At 37.6% G+C, this 25,285-nt stretch overlaps 1 protein-coding gene across 2 annotated transcripts in view; it reads left to right on the forward strand.

Annotated features, from left to right (window-relative positions):
• Positions 1-25,285, forward strand: part of LOC105200849 (protein rhomboid) — a 388,086-nt gene that overhangs the window by 216,860 nt on the left and 145,941 nt on the right. The window contains exons 1-2 of one of the 2 annotated variants that reach the window (XM_039451175.1): positions 8,698-10,911; positions 21,817-21,929. In XM_039451175.1, the coding sequence (XP_039307109.1) occupies positions 10,723-10,911; positions 21,817-21,929 (302 nt within the window). In that variant the 5' untranslated portion in view covers positions 8,698-10,722. Of the gene's footprint in view, positions 1-8,697; positions 10,912-21,816; positions 21,930-25,285 lie in introns of those variants that run through there. The other variant, XM_039451174.1, reaches the window with a different exon arrangement.

The following is a 25,285-nucleotide window of genomic DNA, read 5'->3' on the forward strand; positions in this document are numbered from 1 at the left end:
TTAGAGTAATCTAAAATTTTTCGTAAAATTAACAAAAGGCAAAAATATTAAGTAAAAGTATAATTGAAATTGACATTCAAATAAAATAAAATGTAAAAAATATCGAAATAAAGGAAATAAATTGATCGTGACACATGACACGAACGTGATAACGGTAATTCTTTGGCTCACCATTCATGGTCGCTCTATTTTTGATTCTCTTGTGGCTCGCACGTGGGACCGATATTTTTTTAACTGTGTCGCGATAATGTCAATTCCAATTGTGACATTTCGATATAAATTGACAGCGCGTTTTCGTGAATGTCATAAATAATTTGCAACGTCCGTCTGCCTGCCGGCACGTTTCCTTGCAATATATCACTGTACCTTTGCATCTCACATACCGATTCCGAGATATATCATAAAGCCCTAAAAATTCTTTTTATTCGATTTTAAACACTCGTGATATTTTCGTTAAATCTATTTTTTAATATTTATATATTATCAGTGGAACTTTAGTTGTGCAAAAATAATTATTAAAATAAATTATTTGTTTTTATTGCGCCATATTAAACTGTATTATATTATAATAAAAAAGGTTCGATTGTGTAAAAATCAGAAATGTCTGTTATTGCAATTAATTCACGATCATTTAATTCCGATGCACTTGAAAACGCGGTGTTAATTCCAATTATATTTTTTTTTCTTATCGAAAATTAGATTAAGCTCACATTATTGATATCTCTTACTAATCAATATCGTTTCAATATAAACGTTTAATAAATCGTGATGACAGAATATCGTGCCAATTAGATAAATTTATTCTGAATAGTTTGTATGACTATGTGACATGTCGACAGATCGAAGCGCTTTAAACAGGACACAGCAATGCCATAATCCGCACTAACGAGAGATTAGTACAGTTCCAAATCGTTACCGTTTGAATATTTATTATGCAACTTTAATTTTCAACACATGTCATTACAATATACACAGAGAGAAATGCTTCTTTAGATTTAACAATTTTTGATGAATTCGAAAAAATGTATACATTGAAATAGTTCAACCAAATTATTTAAATTAAAATTGCAATTGTTTGACTTTCCAAATAATACGTATTCATATCTAAAAATAAATATTTGTTTAAAAAAAATTAAATTCCTTTACTTGTGCAACTTCGTTATAAAATTCAAACAATTTCTCTGTTTTAATGATAGCATTGTGTTATTTAAATAAAGAAATTCATTGTTCCACTTAAATAATTTAATTATAAAACAAATAACAAAACAAATAAATTGTCTTCATTAAATAATTTAATTACAATTTATTTATTGAAATAAAATATATTTACTTTTTAATACTTTATTAATCTGTACATCGAAAAGCGAGATTGTACAATAATAATTATTTTAATAAATTAATTATAAAAAGTAACACTCGCTTTTCAAACATATTTTATATCATTTTATGTAAAAAAAAAGTTTTATTTCACTAAATAATATTTAACGTAATCAAAAACAATGTTATTTTATTAAACAATATTGTTTTAAATAATTGTGTTTCTTTCTGCCAAACATTTAATGCAACAAAACTAAAAAAATTGTATTCAAAATAGTGTTTTATGTAAAGATATATTATTTGTGTGAAGTAAATGTAAGCCAAACAAATAGAAATACTGAATAATAAATAAAGAAATATTTTTCTCTGTTGTTTCTCTCTCAATATATTGTTTAACAATATCGTTTAATACCTTTTCCGTATCAATACTTTTATACAATTAACAGATCTCTTATTTAATAAATACCATCCTATGAGCAAAAACTTATAATCATGCTAATAAATAATTAAGTACAATTTTTCACTGCTAACTTTTTATAATCCCCACACTTTTTTCTTACAACACATCGCTGTGCAAAAATACAGGACAATTTATGCTCTTCGGTTACAAAACGATATTACGTGATGAAAATGGGCAGTATCGGCAAATGAAAACTTTCGACGGCCGTTAAATATTATCGTGCACCGTGTCGCGTCGCACCAACGAAGCAAAGAAGCACGAAGCTCCATAGGCGCGACGTCCCACGGTACTTATAACTCGGGAGCTTATTTTCGCGACGGTACGTGTTCTCCACGAGTGGGTGAGCACTCGTGGAAACGGTTTCTAACGGTGCCATCCTGACCCCGGTCACGCATCGCGGGGGCGAGGGAGCGTCGTTAGAAGATGGGATCTCGTAGTCGCTGCCGCTCGTGAGGCGCAAACGAACCTTCACGCAGGCCCTCTTCCCTTCCCTTCCTTTCCCTCCTCCTTTCTTCCGCTCGCGGTGCCGGCTCGACTGCTGCCTAATTACAGCGCGTGTTCTCTGTGGCTGAAATTAAATGAGAGCAGCTCGCAAAATTTTGCACGAACGCCACGCGTCGATACGTGAAAATTGAATTGTACCCCATGCTTCGTTCCGAAGTCATTATTTCGACTTTCTGACTCATTCACCTAACCACGTGTGATACAACGCGTATACATCCATAATAAAATCAAGATTAGAAGTGTATGGTATCATATAACAAAGTTTATAATTGTATCAATCTGTTAAATTTTTTTTATTATTACAAATGAAAATTTGAATGTGCAAAAATGAATTTTAAAAAATCAATTCAAAATACTAATCTTTGATTTTTATAAAAAATCGAAGGCATCTTGCATGAAAATTTTAATGAAAACAAAAACTAGTGAAACTTTTCATATGTGATTTTCCAAAAATTTTTATTTTTATTTTAATAATAGATTTCTTAACAAATGCTTAAATGATGCACTTTAATGTCTTTCGTTTCGTATGAAAAGATTTCCACCTGGGAGAAAATCGTTGCAGTTAAACGGTGATAAATTGTCTTTTTGATACTATCGTTATAATCTAATGCAAACTTCATTAGCAATGATATTGCGAAGAAGGTAACAAAGGCGCGCGGTAGAACGATCTGCATATCCTCGGTACACTTTGAACCGAATCTCGAAGTGCTGTTCCGCACAAGAGCCGTTGTTAAAGTATAGTAACCTCCGGCAAGCTCCGTTATGCAAATCGGAGCGCGTTACATATGGCAGCGCATGCAGAAACCACTTCCTGCGACGTACGCGTGTAAATTCCACGACGTTCCTCATCGTCGTCGCGATCTAACTCGTACTTCTTTTTATCCTTCGAACTGAATCCTCCCTCGCTTTGTTTGACAATAGGGTCTGTTTGCCCTTTACGAACATATACATTTTTGCTCTCACGAAAGAGAAACGTTCGTGAATTTATTGTTTGCGCAAACTTCCATTATCTTTGACCGAGTATGCTGACGATATTTATTTTTCTTTACAACTTATTTTCTTGCTTGCAACGTTGTTGTCAAGTCAACCACAAGCCACAGAAAAATAGTTTTTTTCTTTTACGAAGAACAGATTGGAATAATAGAGTATAAATGTTTTGGAAATTGAAAAATAGTTTCGCACACACGCGTGTCTCGAATTCAAACTAAGTTTGACATATAAAGTAATCTTTATTTTTACATATTGTTTACGCGTTTGAAATATATGTATTGCACTGGGAATAAGATTTGCATTCTGCGTGATGTTACAACACGTATATATATTTTTGCGTCATGAACCTGACGAGTTGTGTTCGTTGCCATTTATTCACTCATTAACACCTATTGTACCGCGCTCTAAAATTAATTTTATTTCATTATCTTATATTTTCGTATTATGCAAATAATTAGCATTCTCATGTCGCTTATTAATTTTTATTTTATTACCAAACAAATTATTTTGAAACCCGCAATTCACCATTTGTCCATTTTATCTGACTACCGTCATCGTGACAGCATTTCTAAAGGAAGTGTATTTACGAACGGGGGAGAAAGGAATCGATGAAGAATTCATGGAGGAGAAATCCTTTTTCACGAATACACGTGACCAACATGCAGGCTATTCTGTCATTTTTAAAGAGGGCACAACGAAATTCCACAACTTCCGGGCGACAGCAGTGACACCGACGTTTTCTTCGTTATCCACAATTTCCCCTCGATGTCGGAAAAACGAGTCACCCTCAACAAGCTGTCAGACGAAATTACATTTAACATCGCAAAGGGCGCCCCTCCCCCCCATCGTAATCCCCTCGCGAAAGATTCCTTTGCGGATCCCTTCGCATTCCTGAGTTCTTCTCTCTTTTTTTCATTGCGGATCTTTCATCTACCTTATACACGAACTGCTCAGTTCATGGCGTCTATCAAATCTCCAAAAATTAATCTAATACTAATACATAAAGTTTTTTTCAAATGTGTTCACAATTATTTGTTATTATTTAAACTGTTAAAATGTCATTTTGAGTATATTTTGAAGCTTTTCCTTATGTAAATTAAAATTGCAATATAATTGAACAAGAAATTATTTCTCAACAAAAACATAAGAAAAACACATTTACAAGAATGAATCAGAGAAACGTTCTCTGTTATAATTGGCAATAATATAATAAAAGCGTAACTGTATAATATTTAGTATTGATAATGGAAGAAATTTTCTCGTGTTAAATTTTTATCAAAAAGAATCAATTTTTGATACATTCGTCAAATGCAATAATAAAATGTACTTTAAATCTATCTTTTACGCTATTCTCATTCTCTTAAAAAACTCGAAACCCTGAGATCGTAGGAAAAAAGGCACTTTCCCTACCGTAATAATGCAACCCAGTGACACCGTCGTGCTACTTCGCAACGCTGCTCACAAGAGCCGGCATTAGAATATTAGGTGGTGATATTAGACGACGGGTGAATGCGAGTAGCGTCACGAGCGTGGCCAGCCGACGAGGAAAACAGTGAAGCGTCCCTGCACTTGTAGCGAAATTGCTCGTAGATATATCCGCGGCAACGTGCCGCTGTTGCGTTCTCCTTCTCCGCCTCTTCATGGCGGAAGTTGCGGCGCGTGCAATACGCGGATGCACGCATACACGGCAAGAACCGCAAGAATTGCCAAGAGATGGGCGAAGTGGGAGCAAACGGTTCTCCGGAAGCAAGGATCCGGTGAAATCCGCAGCCCTATTCTGGATCTACACGACGATGTGCATTTGTCTCTCGCGGACAGTTACTACCGTGAACAAACGTACAGAATTAAAATAACGTTAAGAGTATTTTGATACATGGATACATGTATCATTTTCGCCCTTTTTGTAAAATTCGATAAATTAATAGGATTTTGAATATTTCTCGAATATAGAAAAAAAATTTTTATCAAATTAATTTCAATAATACGCGCGGACAAACTCTTCTTTTAAAATATATTCTCTGTAGCATTAATCATTAGGATTGTTATCATCATTATTAAGTCGATCGATGTACTCCATAATATAGCTTATTATTGCATTCTGCTTATTCATATAATATTGCGTAATGTAACGTATTACGTTTTTAATAAAATATCCAATTTCGTAATTCGTATTTTTCATGTAATCATCCTCCGCAAATTAACCAATTATTATTTCATGGACGAGTCCTCGCGGCAAATTGCAATTTCTAGTCGAAAGTTTCAAAAGTGAAATTGTAAAGGAAACAGGAATATCGAAGCTTGGTAGAGCAGTCTTGGGACAAATTCACGAAACTGCAACAGTTATCTGATTTCCACGATTCCGGCGCGGTGGATTCACACACGCCGATACGTACGGGCACACGATGCTAAAAGCCTGTGTACGTGTTTAGCGGTAACCGCCCTTTGCAAGAGCTAAGCACGACAATGGGCAATATGACTATAACCATCTTGGGCAGAATAGTAAACGGACGAAGCGTGTATTTCTGATTTCGGTCGGACGGCAGTGGGAATCCTATTCTACACGTCACTATTACCACCGTGCGCAAATAATAGTTAATTCGGGCGAATTGTTATTGGTCGCTTTCATAGAAATACAAAATGTGAATACAAACAGAATAACGTAGTTGCTCTAGTCGATGCCGTTATCACCGTATTGTCATGTATCGCCGTTACCATTATGGCATTATGTTTCTCTGAATATAGTATGTTATACGAGTAGAGCAAATCGATAGATACATCGAGAGTAACAAGATCGGGTTTCTCAAATAGTTTGATCGCACAAGCAATGTATATACTGATGATTACGTGAAATAGAACAAGTTTGCTCAAGTGTCTAAAAATTTAGCTGCATACAGATCTGAAGAAAATAACTGCTGGGCAATATAATTATCAACATAATTATATAAGAATGTTCAACTATGGTGAACAAGGCTGCAAAATGTTTTGGCATTCTAGCAACTAATTTTACTATCTTACACAATTATTTTGATGGCTCAACAAAATTATTTTCAGATCTGTATTCAGCTAAATTTTTAAACACTTTACAAAACCGTTCTTCCAGGTATCTCTATATAAATATCTAAATAAATAAAACCACTTCTATTTTAATGTAAAAATTGAAAGTATTCTTGTAGAAAATACTTTCTAAAAATGTCTTACATTTTGTTGCAATTTCCCGAAAATTGTCTTTCAGAGACAGAGACGTGTTTAAAAATTTTTTTTCACAGATGAAATAAATTTATGTAATTTTATTTTACAGTTCTTTAAATAAATCGACTAATTTATACAAATTACGAGTACCGCAATTTGGGAGAGAGGAGGATAAAACTGTAACTTAGAATTATCCGATGGCTGTCGAGTTTCGAAGGTGGGGAATATCTTGCGGTGGTTTCCCGCGAAACTTGCGGTGACTGTTGTTTGTCTCGCTATTTGCATGAACGCCGCGTACGCTCGCGGAGTACGTACGTACATCATGTCGTTGCCCACGTTGACTACCGTTGACATCCCATCGCAACGCCCTGCTGCGAACGATATGACTTACAAACTAGAGCTGCGCTAGAGAACTTACGTTTTGTTAGATGACGACCATCTTGTATCATAGCTCTGCCGCTACGTTATGTTGGCGACTAAAGCCTGCGAAAGTGCCGACCACGCATTTCGCGCCTCGAAATATAAGAGGCTGCAAATGCCTCTCTCGTGTTTGCACTCGGAAAGTTTATTATAGCTATGATAATCGTGCGTATCGCGCCATGAAAACTTTTCGCCGTGAAATGTGAAAACGCAGACTGAGATATCTAAAATCGAATTAACGCGACGATAAAGATACTAAAAATTTGTAGAAAATATAGACGAATGAGAGAAAGTAGCACTAAAAGATATTCTAGTTAGTGTAATTGGAAGATTTGCATTCCATATGATCTCACGAGAGGAGCATTATTCATTTTTTATTTCTTTCATTATTCATTTTCACTGTGGTATCTGTAATTCCGATTAGATTTTAACGTAGCATTGATTTCTATATTACATAGAAATTTTAGCGCAGATACTTAAGATATAGATATTTTAAAATTAATTTTACGCTGGTGGGAGGACTAGCTAGAAGTGGCAAATGATGCTTATTTTTACAATGCGTGCGTAAAATTTCAGCTCTGTCTCTCCATTTTTGTTTAACTTTTTTATCGCTGATACGGAATAACACAAGCGTCGCAATGTTTCAACTGTAAAGAAATTTCATAACTCACCAGACCGATGCGCAACAGCGGAGTTGTAACACAGCTACATTAATCTGTAAAGTACATATAAATCCCAATTATAATTAGCGTCCAAAATAATTTTGTTTTATTTATATTAACTTAAAAAAGTCGTAATTTTTTTAAGATAAATTATTCAAAACAATTATAATAAAATTATCAGATTTAATATTTTATTTGTAAATTAAACCTGATCGATAGAACAAAGAAATATTTTTTATAAAAATGTATTTTTTCTTTCAACTGTTTTCTGCATAGATAATTTTTTAATTTAGAAAAAAAGTTAAAAAATTAACTATTCTTTCCAGACAGCACACAATATTTCTGATAAATATTTATTATTATTTACATTTATTATAAAATATTTTATAAATATTTTATGTACACAGAAAAAAAAATCATTAAAATCTTTACCCAAAATGTTAATAAAATATGGACTGCATATTTTACATTTATGATAAGTAAAAAGATTTATAAAATATTTATAATATTTTATACACATTTTATAAATATTTTTACGATGTTTATGATAAATCTTTATAAACTAAGGTTTAAATGTTTGTAAAATAATTTCGCAAATATTTATAAAATGTTCAAATAATTATCATAAATATTATATTTTGTAAATCTTTTATATTTTATATTATCTGGATTACTTCAATCCTATTACAATGACGTGGAGATTTACATTTACCGTGGTGATAAACAAAGAGTGAACAACAAACTCAGATACGTAGGAAACATCGAGAAAATAAAATAAGTCAAATATCTCACCCAAGGGTTGCTCCGCCGTCACCTGATGCCATCCTGGCCGCCTCCTCCTCTCGTCTCACTGCCGTTGTACATCCGTGGCACTCACTAAAACACTGATCACTCGCAAAAGTAAGGTTAACATTCGCGCGTACATTAATTACTGCAACGCAACAATCACCCGGCACTTCGCGCGACGTCGACGAAACAATAACGCCGAATGTGCGGATTGTGCGTAGCTACAACTCTTTCGGTAGCCGCGAAATTGGCCTGAACGACGCGATTGCCGACGAACGACGGAAGCTTCAGAGCGACGTAAACTTTTCGAAGGTCGCGCAAACAATGTATTCACATTCCAGCTATCGCAACGACGCTTTTACGAGCTAAGACGAGAAGCGTTCGCCAGTCGGGACGCGATGTTTTTCTGAGGTTGCGCCATAACCTTGTCGACCGCTCGCGCGTAGACTAATTACCGCAACACGACGATCACCCGGCACTCCGCACGGCACCGATATCACTGCCAGTGGCACGCGAGGCGACGAAAGAGTAACGCGGTATGTGCGTAGCTATAATCAACTCTTTTGGCAACCGTGAAATGCCGCGAAATCGGCCTGATGAACGACACGACGGACGACGACGAGCTCCAGTCGCTCCAGAGCAACGGAAATTTTTTGAAGGCGCAAATAACTTTATACGCCACCTGTCGCAGGCTACCCCTTTCATCGATAATCGATTACGATTATCTGTTACGATTATCGATTGTTCTAAGACGCGAGCGTACGCGATAGATTTTAGGAGTGTGCACACGACGCGACGAAACAATGACGGCGGAATGTGCGGTGCGTAGTCACACTTTCGGAAGATCACGCAGATATTTTCGACAACTATCAATATCACAACGACCCTTACAGGCTAAGGCGAGAGGCGTCTGCCCGTTGGTACGCGATGTTTTTCTGTGGATGCGTCATAACCTTACCGACCGCTCGCGAGTAAACACCATAACGCGACGATCACCCGGCAGACCCGGCACTTCGCGCGACACCGCGATATCACTAGCACGCTACGCGACGAAAGAATGATACGAAATATGCAGATTGTGCGTAGCCACAACTCTTTCGGTTCTACTCGCAGTCTCGCAAAGTCGAGAAGCGTCCGCCCGTCGGAACGCGATGTTCTGAGGTTGCGCCATAACCTTACCCTTACCGCGTAGACTAATTACCGCAACGCGACGTTCACCCGGCACTTCGCACTACACCGCAGTATCACTGGCACGCGACGCAACGAAACAATAACGCGGAATGTGCGGATTGTACGCAGCCGCAACTTTTTCAGCAACCGCGAAATCAGCTTGAACGACACGACGACCGTCGGGCTCCGGAGCGACGGAAACTTTTCGGAGATCACGCAGATAATTACACAGTTACACATGCCACCTATCACCGGGCGCACGACCACCGATATCACTGGCAGTGGCGACGAAAGAATAACACGGTATGTGCGTATTGTGCGTAGCCGCTCCTCCCCAGCCGCGAAATCAGCCTGAACGACGCGATGCGACGGATGACGAACGACGAGCTCTAACAGAACAATGGAAACTTTTTGGAGGAACAAGCAGATAATTTTATGCGCCACCTATCGCGGAACACTTGTACATAAAAATGACTGCGTCTTAGGACGATCGACAATCGTAATCGATAATCGATTATTGATGGTAGGGTTATTCCGCGACAGGTGGCGCATAAAATTATGTGCGCGTCCCTCCAAAAAGTTTTCGTTGCTCTGCAGCTCGTCGTTCATCTTCCGTCCGTCGCATTGTTCAGACCGATTTCGTGGTGTACTTCGCGGCTGCCAAGAGTGCAAGAGTTATGGCTACGCACATATCGCATTATTCTTTCGTCGCCTCGCGTGCCAGTGATATCGGTGTCGTACGGAGTGCCCGGTGATCGTCGCGTTGCGGCAGTTACGCGCGAACAGTCGGCAAGGTTATGGCGCAACCTCAGAAGGATATTGCATTCCGACGGACAGACGGCTCTCGACTTTGCGAGATTGCGAGTTCTGAAAGAGTTGTGGTTACGCACAATCCGCACATTCCGCGTTATTGTTTCGTCGCGTCGCGTGCCAGTAATATCGGTGTCGTGCGAAGTGCCGGGTGCGGTAATTAGTTTACGCGCGAGCAGTCGGTAAGGTTATGGCGCAACCTCAGGACATCACCGTTCCAACGGGTGGACGCCTCTCGTCTTAGCTCGTAAGGGTCCTTGCGATAGTTGGAACGTAAGTTACTTATTTGCGCGATCTTCGGAAAGTTTTCATCGTCTGTCGACCGTCGCATCGTTCAGACCGATTTTGCGGCTGCGAAAGAGTCGTGGTTACGCACAATTCGCACATTCCACCGTTATTGTTTCGTCGCGTCGCATGTCAGTGATATCGGTATCGTGCGGAGGTCCGAGTCATCGTCGCGTTGCGGTAATTAGTGTACGTAACCTTATTCTCGCGAGTGACCAGTGTTTTGAGTGCCATGGATGTGCAACGGTGGTGGGACGAGAAGAAAGGAGAGGAGGAGGTGGCCAGGTTGGCATCAGGCGACGGCGAAGAAACTCATTGGTGAGATTTACGACTTATTTCATTGTTTCCTACGTATCTGAGTTTGTTATTCATTCTCTGTTTATCAACACGATAAATCTAAACTCTATGTTATCGTAATAGGATTGGAGTAATCCAGACGGCACACAATATAAAATATAAAAAATTTACAAAATATCATATTTATGAAATTTATTTGAATATTTTATAAATATTTACGAAATTATTTCACAAACATTTTGATCTTAAAATTCTTAGATTGAACAGCTTATAAAGATTTATCATGAATATCGTATAAAAATATTTACAAAATAGATATAAAATATAAATATTTTATAAATCTTTTTACTTACCATAAATGTAAAATATGTAGTCTATATTTTAATAACATTTTGGATAAAGATTTTATGATTTCTTTCCTTTGAGTATATAAAATATTCATAAAATATTTTATAATATATGAAATGTAAATAATAACAAATATTTATCAGAAATATTGTGTGCTGTCTGGGAAGAAATTTAATTTATTAATTTTTGTCCTCAGTTAAAAAATTATCTATGCAAAGAAGAAAATATATATTACAGAACTTGGAAGTCTAATTTTTTATGATACTCTTCTCTCTTGTAAACCAATCGCGGGCCGTCTTCTAAGTTCTGTAATAAATATATTTTTGATTTATTTTCATTATTTCTTATGAAGCACCTGTAGATCTACTGTATTTGTTTATTCATTTATATAATAAATATTCTTTTTGTTGGAGGGGGCTACCTGAATGTTATGTCAGCCTCACCTAGTTCTTTTAAATTTTCTACCAAACGGTTCGAGAACCTAATTTCAGATTTTAGCACCAAATTAACACTTAATTTTGAAATATTTTAAAATTAATTTTATGTTGATGGGAGGGAGATGGCTACCTTAATAGGAGAGGGGGGGGGGAAGAATTTTTAGAAAAGTTGTAAAAGAATATTTCGAATTTTTTAACGGGGTTTTTAATATTTTTTTAAAATATGATGTCGAGAACGTTTTGGAAAATAACTCTAATATTGTCACTGCCCATCGATATTAATCCGTTATTGTTAATTAATCGGCCACACAACAACCACTCTCGTATAAGCTCGCAACCGCAATGCTCTCTTCGGGGCGACCGCATCGTACATCGTTGGATTCGATCGCTTTAAAATTACAATTAGCGCCTGTAAACGGATCCGCTTTGCCTGCGGGCTTTATACAAACTCTCGTACTTTGACCGAGTCGACAGGAACTGCCCTGCAGTGGCTCTTCGGTTTCGTATCTATCCGGTGTCTAACTGTTACCGCAGGCATTCTCGACTCTCACAGTCGTCTTGTCGAAATTTCCACCCGACGGAAGAAATTATGCTGTTTCGTACATTCGTACTGAACATTGTTTCGCACACTCGTTGTACAATGCGATCTTTGCGAGATTCAGACACTCTCTCTCTCTCTCTCTCTCTCTCTCTCTCTCTCTCTCTCTCTCTCTCTATGCGCATCGAAGAAATTATATATCACACACGAACTTTGTGAAATAATTGATTTTTTTATATAATTACGATAAAATGTAGATCTAAATGTTTCATCAATTTTATGATTGTATCTAAAGTAGAGAGATTTAAAATTCATAACACCCTTGTGTGAGAGATAAACGAATTGCACAGGTGTTGAAACTTTGCATTTTGATAAAATTTTTATATTTAAATATACAAATGTTACGCAGTGGATTACTATACGATAAAACAATAAAATCAATGTATCATACTAATGTATTATATTTTGCCCAATTTTATAATCGCATTATTATCTGCGACTTAATGAATTTTTAGTAAATCGATACGTTACGATGATACGCGGCTTTTATGAACACACAAATAAATCTGAATGCATTTATTTATGCTTGGAATAATGTCGAAAATTTTGTTCTCTATAGCGATATGACATTTTGAAAGCATGAAGTGCGAGCGAAAACCGATGCGTTAATTCGGATCACGGAGAACCGTTTATAATACGCCACGTACAAATACGAAAAATTAATTTCCTCTGATGTGTAATGCGACACGTAAAATATATTAAATTTAATTAAATATCTCTGCGAATACGTTTCATACATTAATGAGATATTCTTCCTTTTAGCAGATTGAACACAAATAAATATATCTTATATTTTATTAGATATCTTAAATATACTAAAATAAACTATTATCGCGTTAAATATAATTTTGGTTGAAATTGGTTATCATCGATACATTTATGAAAAGGTCTTTCATGGTTTTTAAAGTTAAATAGAATGTTTCCATCAAAAATAATAGCGTGACTCGGATTTCATCGAATAAACTTTCACGAGAATCAGTATATTGACATTGCGAAAAAACGAAAAATTAAAATTTAATCAACTTTTATAATCTAAATCAGATACCTGGTAAACTAGTACAATTATCACGAAAGGCCAAGCTATATCAGAGTCAAGTACTTTTATACTTTATATATACCTATACATATATACATTGTATAGACGATAACATTTGCAATTAGAATTCAGAACTTATCAGAAACATACAGTGTGTACAAACAATACTCCTAGTGTAAATGAATATGGATTATTTAGATTTAAATGAATGATCGTATAATAAGATGGAATAATTAAGATAAAAGTATTTTTCTTGAAGAGAATGAAAAAAAATCACGATATTTTTATTATAATAAAGAATTTAAATATATTTATGAGCGAATAATAAAATAACTTTTTAAAAGATGGACAGATATTGCAAGTTAATATTTATCCAAGCTTATTATCAAAGAGTATTTCATTACAAGATCTGCGTTATAGTTAATATAAGTTGTGTATTATTTGAGTCTTTCTGTAGAAAAGATTTTATTGTTAGTAAAAAAATTAATTTTATATATTATGTAATTTTAGTTTATGCACCGGAAAGAAGAGGATTTGCTAAAGTTTCTAAAAATTTAGTTGAATACAGATCTGAAAATAATTTTGTTAGGCCATCAAAATAATTATGTTGGACTCTCCAACTGATTGCTAGAATATCAAAATCTTTGCAGCATTACTCATCACACTTGAACATCTGTCATAATTATTTCGATGATGTAACAAAATTATTTTCAGATCTGTATCCAGCTAAATGTGTAGATACTTTAGCAAAATCGTTCTTACCGTGCACGTGCTGAAATATTCCTCACTATTATTCCGGCTCTTCGTGCAAAGTGAACAACCCCAAAGGTTTGCGACTTGCGACACGATTACGTGTGTTCTACACGCGCATAAGATCTTGAGTGTTCTACGTTTCCCATTGGGCGATAACAACCAGGATCGATGAGGAACGCGGAGCTCGCACGTATCGCCACGGTGCAGAGGATGGTGCGAGCACCACCGACCGCACCGCTACCGTGCACGCGCGGCCATTATCGCGCGAACGTAGCAAATCCAAACCGACGAGTCAGCCCATCGTAAACACAGGCACAACCGGCGAGTTTAATTCGATTAGGACGCGATCATCGGATTGCTCGATCGTCCGGCATCGAATTCCCCCGACGCGCTCGTGCGGTCTCTTCCCTCTTTACCTCTCTTTACCCCCTTTCCCGATTCTCGCGTGCAACCCTCAGCGTTTGCCTCTCTCGGCCTCTTACGCCTCTACGCGAGCGCACACGTTCGTAGATAGAAACGCACACAGAATATCCCCCGTTCCTCTGTCGCCTCTGTCTATCTACCTGTCCAATTTTATCCTACGAGTCTTGCAACAGCCTGGATACATACGCGGTGCACGGAAAGTACCGTACTTAAAATTGCATCGAGTATTTTTAAGAAACCCTCGCGTGTTCGGTTAAACGAATTTCTCGGAAGGCACAACGAATTTAATCATTTCTGTTTTATTTTAAATATTTACGATGTCAAATTTCGCGAAGTCGTTTTACTTGTTACGAGTTAATTATATGTTGCAAATGTATTTTTAATTGCCTACGTGCTTGATTGTAAAATCAATCAACTAAATGGAAACGGTATAACTTGTGCTTAGTAATGTTTTAGTGAGACCAAGATGGCAATCGATAACGTTGCCTCGCAGACACCGTGTAGAGGTACGCACGCATGACTAGGGAGAATTTTGCGGGGTATTGTCGAGAATCCCGATTCTATTCGATTCGATTCGAGTACGTGCGCGCCGAACGAGCCGGAAACCGACGTTTGCGCGAACGCGAATTTACCCTACTGTCCGGCCTAATGGCACGGATTTCATTATGCCGGGGTTTGTGCGAATGCAAACTCGAGGAGGGTGGTCGGGAATGGAAGGGTAGCGTGAACGGTGGGATGGGACAGAGCGTTGTACAGCGACGGCACCAGTCGACGGTCAACCGATTTGGATTGCAAAATTGTTGTCCTAGCGAATTTGCGACGCCGCGAATGGTACAGCCGGAAATATTATCGCTACACCCATTATCCCCGTCATACGCCGGGATAATGCTAATAAATACCACTAAGTCGACTTTCGACGCGCGATGGTTTGCGCGATTCGCGACGAGTTAGATGACCGCATCTATTTCGCGATTTGCGAGCATCTATTACCGGATAATATCGCAATCGTGTTTGATGTTATCGTGAACGACGGTTATCGGGTATGATTCTGTAGCGTGCGTGAAATGACCAGTGTTAATTTTCTGCCGTTGTTTTCTAAATAACTATAATTTATCCTAATCTAACAGACCCTCTCTGAAAATTCGTGCAAACGTTAAGTTAGTCACGCGTAATGCTCTCTGGCATTAATATTTTAGCGCCGCATAATAGCGGTATATATAATTATCGTGTTAATATAATTTCTAAATACAAATTTGCGTGCAATTGTTATTGAAATTTAGACTATTCCTAAACATGTTACTATATATTAAGTATAATAATCAAAATTTATATTTCAATACATTTTTGCGCAATGTTCAAAAAATCATTATACTGAGAGAAAAAGTTATAAAAGATAAATTTTAATAAATATTTATTTGAATAGTACAAATGAAATATTTACTTTATGATACTAAAATATTTGCTCGGTAAGAAAAAAAATGATACTTAAATAAAATTAGTTATTTTTGTATTAAATAAAAATATATTTACATTTAGTAAATATTTTATTAGTACTATTCGAATAAATGTTTATTAAAATTTAATAATTTTTCCGTCAGTATAATAAGGTCAAGATTAAATCTAGTAGTAATTATTGATACCAGATCACAAATTTATTCTGCTTCACATGGATAAAGAAAGTCATTCTCCTATATTCATGCGATGAGGAAAAAAACTTATCGAAAATTAAGGTCCAAACAATCGATAAGAGGTGGTCGAAAGATTTCCAGCGCGCGTGCACACACACACATGTGGAGTGGTGACCTTCCTCCTTAAATGCACCGGGTACTTTGCGGAGGACGATAAACTTCGGACAAACGATCGAGATTAATAGAACGAGGCTCGGGGCCCCGTCTGTGATACTATCGATCCGTGCGACGGCATGGCGAACGAGATACACGGGCGACTCCCTGCGGGATCGTAAATCCACGTCGAAGATTTACTTACTTAGCGGAGTCGGCCGATGCCGCCGCCGATGCCGCCACGAACACGACGATGAATCTGCTCCTCTTTAGATAGACGCATAAACAAGCTTATTCGCTTTTTATGCTTATCCGGTTAGTACTCTTTTAAACTCGCTTCTAAAATGAAGTCGATTTCAGCAGCTTAATCGCGAATTTTCTAAAAACTAGCGCCAAGCGCCGTGTGACTGTCGATTTATTTTCATCGTGAAACACTTAACATTAAGTATACGCAGTTTTATATTAATTCTAATGCGTTTTAATGTAATTGCACATTAAATTCAACATTCATATGAAGAACAACATTTACGTGCGCATTAATTAGAAGAAAAAAATCTAATGCCCATGTTCTTAGTCGTCATTCAAATTTTATTGTAAAAATATATCGGGGGAATTATATGTTATAATTACATACAAAATATCTAAATGAGTAATGTATGTGAGAATCGAGCAATAACTTTCTCGCACAATTAATATTACGGCGAATTTTTTATATCGTTCTTGCGCATTTACACGTGTCAAGATAGAAAGAGATCGTGTAATTTCAAGTGTGATAAAGGAAATGAACGAGGAAATGAAATATACATATTAAATTATTATTAAATTAAAAGGTAACGGTTTATTCCTTTTATTTAATTAAAATTGTACAATTTCGCTTGTTCCAGGATAAAAAGTTCTGTAAAAGTTTTGAAAAAGAAAATTATACAATTTTTAGAAATTTTTTTTTTTATTCTCATAAAAAGGCAATAATGAAAGTCTGCATATAAGTGACAACATGTGTGTAATAAGCCACTCACCTTTTAATTGTATCTTTCCTGATATATTTCCTCAGTCTCTTTCTTCTCATAGACTTTTCCATTGCACTCACACAATATTTACTCGCGAAATTGATTAAAACGTTTTTTTACAGCACGATACGCACTTTATTACGTTGTAAAGAATATCAGAATAATCCAAAGGTGTTGCACGAAATTTCAATTTGTCATTTACGATAATTGCGATTGTCTCATAAATTAACGCGGTCTGAGTCTAACAAATTTCTAACAGAGGTTTCCAAATTACCAACGTATCAGCGCCAAATTTATGCCGTTGACAAATACTAAAACACGATGTTTAATTGCAACTGTACCCACAGAATTATTAATTCCTTGACACATAAATTTAGCATATCAGAACGAGCATGCATATATATTCCACGCGTGGGTCCCGATAAGTGTTACGAGAGTCGTAAGAAATCTTCAGAAATCTGTGACGAAAGTCGTATGTTATTATTTATAAGATCGTGTATCCCGACAAAAGAATATTCAAGCGAAACTGCGAACATAAACTGGAGAAACGTAGTTGGCGAGTAGTGAGTAACGAGATGTGCCATAAATCGGAGATGTAAGCATGCAAGGAAAGAAGAAAAGCGAATTTGTTTGTCCGTACCACTGCTTTGCATTCTTTCTTACTGGTGCAATCGATAAAAATTTAAGAACGTTTTATGTCACCATGTACAATAGGACGAAGAATTTCCATGTTATCTCATATTTGCGACGGAAGCACGGAAGACGTTTCACGCGTTACGACTTTGCAGATAGAATTTTATATTTTTAGTGATAAAAAATGGTAGAGAGTTCTTGATGAAAAATGGTTGAGAGTACCATACCGTATAAATTCACGTTCGAATTAAATGGGAAAATAAATATAAATGAAGGAAGAAATGATACAAACGTACATCGTGTATAAACGATTCATTACGCTCTTGTGAGAAGCGTCTAATGTGACGTTAAAAAAAATTTGAAATGTACTAAAAAAAACTCAAAAATTATAAATATCTTTACTGTTTTTGTACGCGGCTATATTAAAAAAAGAATCGAGCATAAAGATGAAATAGCTAATATTAGTCTGCAACGAATCTTGCTACCTAATAATAATTTTTGATGAATTTTTACAATCTTTAGCTCATGCGAACTGTGCACCGCATATTCATCGGTCTTGAAACCCAGTCCTTAACTAAAGCCAAAATACGTAATAAAAAAAATGCTGACTGAAGGGCTGAATTGAGACTGAAAGGGTATGCTTAAAGAAGCATACCTTCGCTACAGTGAACAAAATTTGCAAAGACAATGTAACTTATAAAGACGGATTAGCAATTAAAATTTCTTTCTTTTTCATTAATAACGTTGTCTAACATTTGTTATCTTTGAAGATAATTGTAACTGTAACGTTAAAAAAAAAAAGAAAAACTGCTTAAGAACAAAGCAAAGCGATAGCGATAGGTAGAAACCTGTTTTCAAAGCGAGCGTCAAAATAAAACTCTTTCTCTCGCTCTTTAATTTTTAATTTTTTACAGGAACAGAACTTGTTGCGCGATTACAAACTTTTCGCTTGAAAATATCGGGATAGACAGACTTTCTAATTAAAAGTGCTAACTTCCCACGTTATACTTTTATGACTCGCATCGTCAAAGTTTCGTCTCGACGATGAGGTAAACGTTTTTTGACATTTAATAGTGCTGTCTGCGCTCGAATCGCATTTTTCGTAGAGAGGATCTCGCCGACGTAGAAACGCGATCGAAAGCACGTCACGCCGTTAATGAAAACGAGCGCTGCAAGAAGAAGACCGCAAAGTGGACGTCGATAAAGTCGCCGTGGAGTGGATGCTCGATAACTGTGCCCCGACGACAATGAAGTACGTTGAACACGGAGCAAATTAAGTTTTCTTCGTTGACTAGTCCAAATTTCACGATCAAACCCTTCATTCCCACGACGCATCCTTCTCTTCTTCCTTTCTTTCTGCACATTCGTCTCTCGGCGGCTTGTCGGCAATCAAACGAACAGGAGCCAAGCTTGTATTTCCGTCGTATTTCTGAAACGCGAGATAACCGAAATTTTTACTTCTTGCATCTCTATTTTGTTCTTTTATAATATTGACGTAATCGATAACCGCAAATTGAAAAACTATTCTGACAGAAAATCGTAGCCTATGCAAGTATAAATTTTATTTCCCAATGTACATTTCTTTCGTTGTTATAAAATGCTATTTTATCAAAAAATATACCAGTACTATTTCTTTTTTTATACTCGTTATACTTCTGTATATCCTGTTTATGTTTATATTTTTTCATACATAATACAAATACAATGCCGATTTAACAATGCACACAGACTTTAATAAAAAGGAAAAATAAAAGATATTATAAATCTGAGCCTGAAAGATTGTCGAGACATTCGATATCCCGACAAATGCCAAGTATCAAAGGGTATTGAATCTCGAAGGTCTCCGTAGGTGGGCATCGAGCATTCGCTCCGTACGTGAGAGAATTCACCTCGATATATTTTCAACTGCGAAGCGTGACCTTCCTTAGAATAGAATTGTCAAGAAAATGAGGGAAAGCATTCAGGATAATAAATCAGCAAAGTCGAAAAATAAGGATAATGCGAGTCACACCTAAAATAACACGTACGAGATCGAAGAAAGCAACGGGTAGCAGGTATATAAACCGGGAGACACAAAAGCAGAGAAATTTGCAAAATATTTTTTTTTTTTTAAACATAACTATTTGGCTTGTACATTCCTTCGATCTTTCCACTATAATTCGCGAAGCTTTCTAAAGTTCCTGAGAAATAATATTTTTAATATGTATTATAAAACAAATGAGAAAAATACATTGAAAATGAAGATTTAAGATAAAAATGTTTTATGGAGCGGTGAGAGAAATTGATGTGGCTGTTTTTGAATGATGTCTAACGTAAATCACAGATGAAACGTGCGAGAGAGCAGAAGGAATGATAAAAAAGTGACTAGATGTAAAATCTCTAAGATGCCATCGGACCGAAGATATGAGAAAGCCCGGCGGCTTATCCAGTTTGCATGCGAGTGTTCTTTGTGAATAAAGAAAAAGTGTAGAAAACTCGCGTTACATGTCGCGCATATTTCTCACGAAAAGCGAAATGTGGGATGGCACGTTACGCGAGAATGTAAATCGTAATGCAAGAGAATTAAATTTTATTACTGTGCAATTTGCACCGAAGCGTACACTTCATAAACGAAGTTGTTCATTAAATCCGCGTCCGTAATTATAATTGTTATTCATTTGCACGCACAAGCTAAGTTTTACAGTTAGAATATCTACGTTTTATTAGTAATTATATAGTAAATTTACATTTTCCTAATCTCGATTATTAAAGGAAATTCTAAATGAAATTGCGTGTGCCGTAAAAAATGTCATAAATTATATATTATATTTAATGACGTTTTCATAATTTTTATACATATTAATAATTTCTTAAATTGAATTTTCTTCTTCGTGCTTATTACTTCCATACTATCTCTTTAATAATGTACTGTGACACATAATACATAGACATAAGTGTCTTGCGATAACGAACGTTGAGAATTTGACTATGCTGATACTTGATTAATTTTAACCACTGCATTTTGACTACGTTATTATATACTTATCCTTATGCAAACGTACTATAAACACGTATAAGACAATCTCGATATATATATATATATATATACATGCATACGTGTGTATGTAAATATGTGAGTGAATACAACAAGCATGCGGTGACTTCCATATAGCGCAGCACTCGCGTACGTATACACAACTTACCGCGGAGAGTTTGCCAGCGTTCTTGCTTGCATTTGCCTAACCACGTTAACGGATCCCGATCCAAATATCAACCTCGAGGAACCCTCTATGTGGCTCTCGCTTCTGCACACCGGGTCGGTGCCAAGACCGGCAACGAGCCTTTGTCCCAACGCATTCCCACAAGACAAATTTCGAGTTTCGCGATTTATCGCTTAAATGGAGCACGCATGCTTCAAAAATATGATAATCTTTTAACGTTTTTTAATGGGTAGCATGCGTAAAAGCAAGATATTTCATAAATAATTTATAAATTGCTGAGTGATTCTATGTATAACAATTAATGTACTATGCATATAGAAATTTTTGTCCTTAATTATGTATGAATGTTTAGATTTTCTCTTTTGCATTTTACGGTTTCCATTTAAATTATTTTCATTCCCATTTCACGTTTCAAAAATAATTGAAATAAGAAGATTAATATACATTCTAATACGAGTCCAATTATTCGGATTATATTTTATACTCTATAAATATTATAAAGATGAAATATATCGGATTATATTTAATAATTTTCTGTGCTTAACCCATACATATATTTATGATCTTTCTGTGTTAACTTACTATTAAAATTTGGCAAAGAATGAATTCTTAAATCATGTCTTTGTATTTTAGTTCAACCAATTTGTTTAGTTTATAACTCGCATAATTATCTTCAACTTGTGTAATTTGATTTATATCTTTGATTACAGATGAGCGGAAAACGGACCAGAAGTTTTAAGTGCGCCGTGCACCATCGGGACCGTGAGGTCTGTTCCGAGAACGATTTTCACCTGCTCGTGCATGAACCACCTCTGTTTCGCAGGTACGACTTACAATTAGTCACGCCTAATACAAAGTTTTCACGGTTCATTAAAATGTGACAGTAGCGCTTGGGAGCACGTATTTTCCGCTCCGCTAAGATTTTGACAAAACATTCCTTTGCAGAAGCCTTCCGATTACTAATTCTATATAACCAATTCAAAATCTAAACCGTCAACAACCGTTGACTTGTATTATTACTAAACATTATTATCTATTATTATCATAATAAAATTTACGGAGACAACTTGGATAGACGAAGAAAAGTCGTTCGCGAAAGAGCGTTTCGCTGATACACTTCCTTGAGAATATTATGTGTATTTGAGTTGTGATAGTGTGATAGGTCTCTCGAAAAAGGGGGTAAACCGATTCTCTCATCTTACGACACGTCAGAAGGCGAGAAAGACACACGTAGACGTGAGGAATGCAGATAAAACGAAAACATGGGGCGAAGAAAGTCCTGTATTTTATTATTCCGGTAGAATATCCGACATGCACGACGACGACGACGACGACGACGACGACGACGACGACGACGGCGACGGCGACGGCGACGGAGACAGCAACACGGACGAGGACGCGCACGGCCGTTCTTACAGTATTTCTGCCGTGCATTTTATGCTGCGCATCGTTACCCATGCGAGAGAACCTCGAGGAGGTACCGACATACATCGTACATTGTACGACCTGCGAAACATCAACATCTTCCTGCTTCCTACGACCCGCTTCTACGATACTACTTCCTTCTTCGTGCCTTTCTCACTTTGCATCTTTTACGCTCCGTGAAATTATAAATGCAACGATGTCGTTATTTACCGATACGCTTCCACGCTTTTAAACGACTCCTTATGAGAGCAAATTTTTTTTGCGGTGACAAGCGTAGCCGTGAAAAGTTATGACTTTTCCCACAGGAAGAAAATATAAACTCGCGTATAGATCGTTATCGTAGCAGCCACGTTATTGGATACGGATTTCTGAGTGTAATCGATGTAGTAAATATCGTTCGTCGTTAATCATACATTTAACGGGTCCAACGAGTTCGTCGTCGATATAACTTACAAAATAATCGCTAGTACGCGACGAGCTTAATAACGCAATTTATTGACGCCCTCGACGCGATGCAGTTTCGAATGTAATTTGCGAAACGTACGTGACGAAGTATATTCGGCGTGCAATTTAAATAAACGCATTCCCGCGCTATCTAATGCGTCATTTATAACGACATCGCGATCGCATCGATGTCATCTCGCGATCTCGAAGGCGTGTTCGTTTCGCTGGTGCGCGCCCGGGGATATTAATTCCTTTTTTCTCGCGGGTCAGCTCGATAAGATGAATAGGTTTGGATATGTATCGGGCATCTTTCTCCCGAGAAGGCGCCGCCCGTGCCGGGTCTCTCGAGCGTGGTCGATTCGACTTGTTCCTGGGTGCTATTCATAAATAATTCATCGTATCGCCCGCACGAAAGCAGAGACGGAGAAGATGGTGCTCGACGGAGCGAGAGAGAAAGAATGAGAAAATGAGACGGAGTAGACAGCGACAAGAGATAGGCCGTGCAAGGTAGACTTCAAGGTAGACACACAGGGATGACTCTATATGAAAACTAAGAGAACTTGAGTTTCAAGTCCTCGGCTGTCGAGTGACTCTGGAGACAGTAATTTGTTTTTACAAGTATTTGTTGAATTTTTAAAACCTTATGCCGCGAGGTAAAATATAATGTAGGGGAGAATTGCCAAATGCGTACTCCTCAAGTTATTTTTTATTATGATTATAACGCATTTCGTGCTGTTTTCGATGCAAACAAAAGTTAGAAATTGTAGTTTGATGTTTCAGTCATCTATTATTCATATAAAATCTTTCAGTAATAACAAATTAATTTGTTATAAGCTCTTCTGCAACATGCTGCGAAAAATACGATTTATATTAGTCCTTTGATGTTTTTCTACGTCTCTTTTTGATATACTTTTCTCAATATTTGAAAATTATTAACTATGATCAAAGCCATTGTCCACCTTTGAGCGTCCATTTTAAATTGAGAGACAAACGGAAAAGTTTAGAGAGTTGTAGAAAGACAAATGAAAAATAGAGACCTACGAGTGAAGGTAGAGAGACAGAGGACGTTGAGAGAGAGAAAGGGGGGGGGAGTATGAGTACTGTGAAATCTGGGCACCGCGCCGCGACGTGCCGTACTGAGGAGAAATTCCTGTGCACACAAGATAAGAAGAAGCGGCAACCTGCAGCCAGGGCTCTTTGCAAATAAAATATCGTCTCGTGTCAAGTCGCGGGTCGCGCCTGGCGGGAGTGGTGTGTCGACCGAGAGGGTGTTCGAGGGTGGGCGAGGATCCGACGCGTTACGACGAAAATATGACGAGACGATATTCCGAGCAGGTACGGGGCGCATGCTTGGAATTCGGTGTGAGCATGACCCTTAAGTCTTGGGTGCACCACCTACTTTTCTCCCCTGTCCTCTCCCATGACGTCCCTTCGTCTTACTATATATGTCTCTCCTTTTCTCCTCCTCTCGTCCGCACTCCGTTACATTAACGCGACGAGGAGTATGTAAATTTTACCGCTGACTCGCGAAAAGATGGGACTTCTTCGCTCGTACCCTCGGGAGGTCGCGCAGTCGACACACCTGAAAAACCTGAACGTGTACGCGGCGGCGGTGGCGGTTTATGGCGGTCGGTACATCTTGGTGGAGAGCCGCATTGGTCGCCAGGTAATGGTAGTGGTCGTGCAAGAGGGATATTGAGGTCTTTGAGATTCTCCGACATGAATCGCAACGGCAGTTCGGGCTGACATTAATACTTAATCCTTAAACCGCGAGGTGTTGGACCGCGCGCGTCGTAAGGATCCGCGTTAACGAACTGGCGTCTGGCAAGCGGGCATTTTCGAGAAAGCGAGTCAAAATTCTCTGCTACAATGCGAAGCAGTACGGATGGATGGCTCTCTCGTGACTCTCGGCCAGCGCGATCCACCGATTTCCGCTCCGGCGATATTTCCGTTCGACATTGTCGCAAAAAGAAAGGATGGAAACGCGGAGCGTCGCTTCCGCCTCTATGTCGGTATTCCCTCTCGCTTAACAAACTCGATGCGGACATTTTGCAAGGCGGACCGGGACGGTTTCACAAAAAAGGGACCGGTGTTACACACATGCGGAAATTCGCCGTGCGCGCGCGTCTCTCACTCGGTCTCGGGCCTTTGTCGGCCCTCGCTTGGCCGCCGCGCCGCGCGCGTTTCCATTTTTCGCTTTCGCGAGAGCGTCATCCAGCCGTTATGCGCTCGTTCGCGCTTCTCGTCGACGCGACAATGAGCTTCTGCTCTCGCGGAAAACCACTTCGCTTTCCCCCCATCCCCCGTGCA

The sequence above is a fragment of the Solenopsis invicta genome, chromosome 6, assembly GCF_016802725.1.
Source record: "Solenopsis invicta isolate M01_SB chromosome 6, UNIL_Sinv_3.0, whole genome shotgun sequence".
Lineage (NCBI taxonomy): Eukaryota > Metazoa > Arthropoda > Insecta > Hymenoptera > Formicidae > Solenopsis > Solenopsis invicta.